General features: G+C 36.2%; 1 protein-coding gene across 1 annotated transcript; it reads left to right on the forward strand.

Moving 5' to 3' along the window:
- Positions 1–4,215: 4,215 nt before the first annotated feature.
- Positions 4,216–5,482, forward strand: GCK72_001093 (uncharacterized protein; the record flags this gene model as incomplete). The annotated part of the gene is made up of 5 exons (XM_003111244.2): positions 4,216–4,269; positions 4,322–4,447; positions 4,630–4,991; positions 5,110–5,265; positions 5,308–5,482. 5 exons carry the CDS (start codon positions 4,216–4,218, stop codon positions 5,480–5,482), a joined length of 873 nt encoding a protein of 290 aa, XP_003111292.2.
- Between the last annotated feature and the right edge of the window lie 518 nt (positions 5,483–6,000).

The following is a 6,000-nucleotide window of genomic DNA, read 5'->3' on the forward strand; positions in this document are numbered from 1 at the left end:
TAAACTGATCATTTTTAGTGCTTTGAACCCTAGTACACTAACCGAATGAATGACGTTCTTAAATGTTTTTCAACTTATATTCATTACACTCAGATAATACGGAAATCGCATTAGTTAAGTGCCTTCTCAAGGGGCGGCATCAGAAAAGGAAGAAATTGTTTCAGCAGAGAAAAACTTTGATCCGAAGTATTAGGAAAGACTCTTGAAACAGTATGTGGAGGAACTTTCAAAAATGAGGTCATTAAAAAAAGGAATCACCTACATCATCACATAGTATGTTATGCAAAAACAGTACAAACACAGTAAGACTACAGTAAGCAAAAAACATGATGAAAATTCTATGAAACTATGAAATTATGAAGTCATTCAAAAATCTGCAATTTTCAGACTGAATATACATACCCTCTACCGTACAGTAAAGTGAGACATCTACCTAGAGGACTTTATAAAATTGTGATAAAGATCTGGCTCACGAATCAGATCCGATAATTGAGATCAAGACTGAAAAGAAAACAACTCATTCCTCCTCCTATCCCCCGTTGTTTCCCTCTCTGATTGCCCCCTTTTTCTGTCTAGTTCGTTGTTTTTGTTTGGCCTCATTTCTCCTCTCGAAGTGAGGAAGAAAGAAACGAGATCCAGGTCTTTTTTCAATCTCTTCCTTCTCAATAACAACTTAATATATCGTATGATCATCATTCAATTGAATGGATAAATTGCAGTCAAAGCGTCACTTGTAGCAGTTAACTGGAATGATTTCCGGAGAGAGAAAGAGTAATCAAGAAGACAAAGATCTAAGAGAAGAAAGTTAGAGGTTATCTGAAAGAAGAGAAAAAACGTGAGCTCATTTAATCTACACGTGGAAATAGGTAGATAGTTTGGATGGGGGGAGTATGTGATTTGGTTTTCAGAGTACTTTTCAGCAGAGAGTGTGATAAAAAATGACTTGAGGGTCAACGATGAGACTGACGTTTTCTTAAAACTGAAATAAAGTGAAACGTTTTATCATAAAGAATATTTGGAACGTAATCAAGAAGTACTCCGAGGAACACTTTTTCCTTAAGCTCACGTTAGAGCTAGTTTGTAAGACAATATTCGGTAGTTTTTCAGGACTCGATACAGTAATCTTTCAAAGGTTTGTAAGGTTGGAGACTAACTTTCATCACACTTTGCTACAAAAATACCAACCTAAAAATAACATGTTTTGACAGTTTAATTTTAGTTAATAGGATTAGTCATCTTTTGATTACTACTGATAGTATGTAGATGGTAGTGTTCAAACATACCTTTAATAAAAACCAAACCTAATTATTGATAAACAAATACAAGCTCAACAAGTGCGCTCTACTGAAACTTTTGAAATCATTTAATTTCAGGAAAATCCGCTCTCAAATGTTAGCAAACATGATCTAATGGCAATGAAAAATAGAGCCTTTCAGAATTTCAGACAAATCCTAACTATTCAGACTAAAAAAGAAAATAATCAGATGAGAAAAAGAGACTAGGATATATCATGATTACATAACCCGTCTTCATCTTCTATTTGTTGCATCGATCATCTCTTTTCCCTTTTCTTTTTCCTCTTTTTCACACCCACACTGAAAAACGTGAAACCCACAAAACGATAAAAAGAAGAAGCATATCACTATGTCATCTTCATCTCTTCGAGTGACGGACGGACGGCTTTTGACCTATCAGGTTACTTCTCCGGATATATCAATCTGTCACCGAGAAAATATGTGTGATCTTTTTTCTTTTTCTCTTTTTCAAAGTTGAAATTTGATCGATCTTTGGAAAGGAAATTGAGTAACAACAATTTAGAAAAATAGAAAAAAAAACAAAGATGAACTCTGGGGAAACTACATAATAAAGACAACAATGGAAATTTGAAGTTGAAGTGAGAATATTGGGTGTGCGAGAGAGTAGATTATAGGTGCGAAAAAACATTCAGAAAAAACTTCACTTTCTTCGGAATCCTTTTCATTAATTCATAAATTATTGCCATTTTAGACAGAACGAATCGTTTCCTTTTTATATCACAATTTCTGAAACTTTAAACCGTGTTCAAATGATCCTCTGAAGGATCAAAGCTTGGCAAAGACTTCCGAAAAGCCTGGTCAATGTGGTGATCCGTAAAAGGGGAATGCCAGAGGAAAAAGCGAAAACCTTGCTGGTTATCGATAACATCAGTTGTTAATATTCCATCCCTTCATTCAATACCAACTTCTATCGAACAGTCTAGTGCATTCGTCCGATTCATCAGAATTGTTCTGAAACTTGTGAACTTCGCTTTATTTCTTGGAAAGAAACATACGGCAGAGGGTATCTGAATCGTGTAAATGTCTATTTATCAGACGAAAATGAGGGCACTAGAAGGCAGTGACATTTTGGGAACTGTTTCCGAGCGAGAAAATGATGATTCCTGTGTTAAATCAGACCAAAACCAAAAAAAATTTTGGAGACAAGCTAGAATCTGAATGGAGACAAGCTAGAATCTGAATCGCTACTTTACGCCGATGACTTGAAAATTATATCCCCAAACGCGGCAACTATCCAGAAGGATTTGATGAAGTTATCGGAGTGGTGCCAAACGTGGCAAATGAAAGTAGCACCGTCGAAATGCGAATATATTACCTTCGTCAAATCCAAACGTACCAATTTGAGGGTAAACCCTAAGATCAATATTGAACTCGATGGTCTTCGCCTACCTCAATGTGATTATATACGAGATTTAGGAATTATTTTCTCACGTGATTTATCGTTTGACTCCCATATAAATTCTATCTTACGAAGAGCCCAGTGCAGAATCAACATTTTATTCAATGTTCTAAAAAATTCAGTGTTCGATATCATGCTCAAATGCTATAAGGTCTTTATCCGACCCATCATGGAATATGGATCTACATTATACTCGCCAACACTGAAGTGTCTTATTCGGAAAGTGGAGTCCGTGCAAAAGTCCTTTTTATATCGATGTTCTAAAAAGTTCAACTTTGAATACCAATCTTATTTCGATACTTTGGAAGCCTACGGACTTGAGTCATTAGAACTCCGCCGTCTAATTAATGATCTTGTATATCTGTACAAAATAATTGTATCTAATGAGTTTTACTCCCCTAATCATGTTTATACCTCTTTTACCCACTTTCAGTCCTTAAGACGCCATCCATATCATATAAAATCCATCTTATCTAACAAAACCAAATTCGGTTCCCAGTATTTACCCAACCGGTTGTTGTCCTGTTGGAACTCACTCCCCGTGCATGTTTTTCCTGTCAAATTTTCCTCCCTGTGTTTTAAAAATAATGTCAAACGGTTAAACCTTTCCAAGTATCTCACTCTCAACATTTCTACTTACTAGTCTCTCCCCCCCCCCCCTCTCTCTCTTTTGACCTATTCACGAGGTAGCAAAAAAAGGGCAAAAACTATTTTTCTTTTTACTACTTCCAAAGGGAAAAATAGTTTCCATCCTAATTTGGCGTCCTCCAGAATAGGCCCGACAAATTGTTTCTATATCTTTTGTAATCCACTTCGGTTGTATCAGTGGCTCTTTGCCCTTCATCACGAATCTAAATAAATAAATTCAAAACTTTGAGAGCTCATAAATAACTCGGTTGAAAGTGTCGGGCGCACTTAAAAATTTTCAGGAATGTCTTTTCAGATCAGTCTTAACTGATCCTGAAATTTTCAGCCAAAAAAGCACTTGCATGGTCTTGGGGTAACCTTGTTAGAATCAATATATATGGAGAACAGGAGACTACAGTATGCCTCCTGGGAAATACATTATCCCGTTGGAGTGCCGAAGAACTTTGCCAAAGAACGATTGAAACTTAAATATACTATTTTACTTGATTGATTGCTAATTTTTAATCACACGTGTGCACACACGCTCACGATTTCTTAAGATTTTCTGTATGTATGGTTCGAGTTCTATTTTTTCTCATCCAGCAATTTATTTTTCAAGCAATAAAACATATCAGTTGAAATAAGAAATTATTAAAATATCCAGAATTATACTTTTTTCTTTAAAATTTTTTTCAGTTATTTTTTTTTCCATAAAGAATTAGCTCCTAACTTCTACAGTACTCATCAAATGCTTGCGAGAAGGAGCATGCATTCAACATTTCTTTGGGTCTCGCCGCGCAGTATAATTTATTTTCATTTTAGCCACTTTTTCAAACTCTCCTTGCAAATTTTCTCATTGTTTTCTTTCCAAAAATGACATCGGAAAACGACGCTCAAGAATTAAAGAAAGAGGAGCTCATTGAAAAGGTAAAATTAATTATTCGAAAAATTATCAGCTTCTCCCAACTCTCAATTTCAGGGTGTCCCACTGGATTGGTTGGTCCGTGCGCACAGAGCAACAACAATGGAGACACTCGTTTATTTGTGTCATCAGCGACATAAATGGATTAATGAAGATCAGAAAATTATTCTGACTATTTTGCAGGTAAGTAAGTTTGTTTGCATCGTTGCCCGGATTTTCGCTGTTTCGCAAAGTTTACAAACTCGTTTTTCGTGCCATCTCGCTGATTCTTCACTTTTGTAAAACATTGAAACCCGTTCGAAAGTACATAGAGAATATTTAAAAATGACAAAAATCCTTTCATCGCTTTTATTCATTTTTTTCAGGACTACGAAAAGTCAGGAGGAGGCTTGATTGCTGAAAATCATCCACCACCTCTTCGCCGAAAGCGGGGAAAACATATTCCAGCTCCAACATTTGAATCAGTGATGGAACACCAAGAAATATATGTATTCTCGTGTCAATTATTCGATTTAGTGAGAGAAGAGCCTTCAATTTGGGATAAATTGAACTGTTTGGATTTTGGATACCATCAACCAATGAGACAAGCGTGGTGTAGTATTTCATTGAAGTTGGGTGGATGGGGTGCAATTCAGCACGTTCATATGCTGAAACAATTGTATCGGAGACGGAGAGATCAATATAATATCGACTTTTTGAGACTTGGAAAACCATTTCAGTACAGCGAGTAAGTTGAGAATTCTAAAAGTGAGAAAAAAACATGCCAATAATTTGGTATTTTGCATGCCCTATGAATAATATTGAAAATCTTCGAAAGTTCAACTCATTCAAATTTTGTTTTTCAGAAAGCTGAGTTTCTTGAAGAATGTCCTAGAAATGTCGAAAAGTGACTCATTAAACCCGGATATCAGTCTACAAGATCATATCGATGCGTCCGAACCGAAAATCGAATACGAGGAGGAAGTGAAGGGAGCACCTGTGCATATTCAAAATATTATGAGGTACTGTTTTATCCCATCCATTTAATTTTTCGATTTTTTCAGACAAGTCTCCGAGAAAATCGATCAAGTCGCTGCCCTCAATCGACCAGAAGTTCTTGCTCAATACCTGTCGAAATGTTGTAATCAAGTCGTCGCAAATCGAGAGAAATTAGCATCTTCCGGTTTACAAGACAAGGAATGGATTGATATAAGATCTTCGGATTGTCAGCTTGATTGATATTATTCTTATTGCTCTCATTTTGTTCATTTTGTTCATAGTTTTATTAGCACTTGTTATTCGCACATGTTTTTTTCTGATGTAAGTTTTAATAGCCAATTTCAGCTTGAAATGTATGAAAATATTTGTACCGGGCAAACAGATTGCCACCCGGACAGTTAGAAACCGCGTTTTGTTGAACTGTTGGGAGTTTTTGATTTAAAAAAATGAAAAGCCTTTCTGAACCCCATTTCGTCCCACATCTTGCTTCTTTTTCTCATCCGATAACACCTATTCTTCGAGAACATCGTTCCCTTCTCATCTCAAATGTTGCCTCTCTCCCCCACCAACCCATTTTATTCCATATATATCTTCATCCGATCACCCATACAAATAGGACACAAAAAACCCGATTATCTGTATTCTTTTTCAATGCGTCGCGCCAGTCGACCACCGGCGAAAAGTACAAAAGTGGTCGAAAAAGGAAATAAGAAAAAAAACCGAACGCGAAACGTCGTGTCGGCGAAAAAACTTGGTAT

The sequence above is a fragment of the Caenorhabditis remanei genome, chromosome I (assembly GCF_010183535.1).
Source record: "Caenorhabditis remanei strain PX506 chromosome I, whole genome shotgun sequence".
NCBI lineage: Eukaryota > Metazoa > Nematoda > Chromadorea > Rhabditida > Rhabditidae > Caenorhabditis > Caenorhabditis remanei.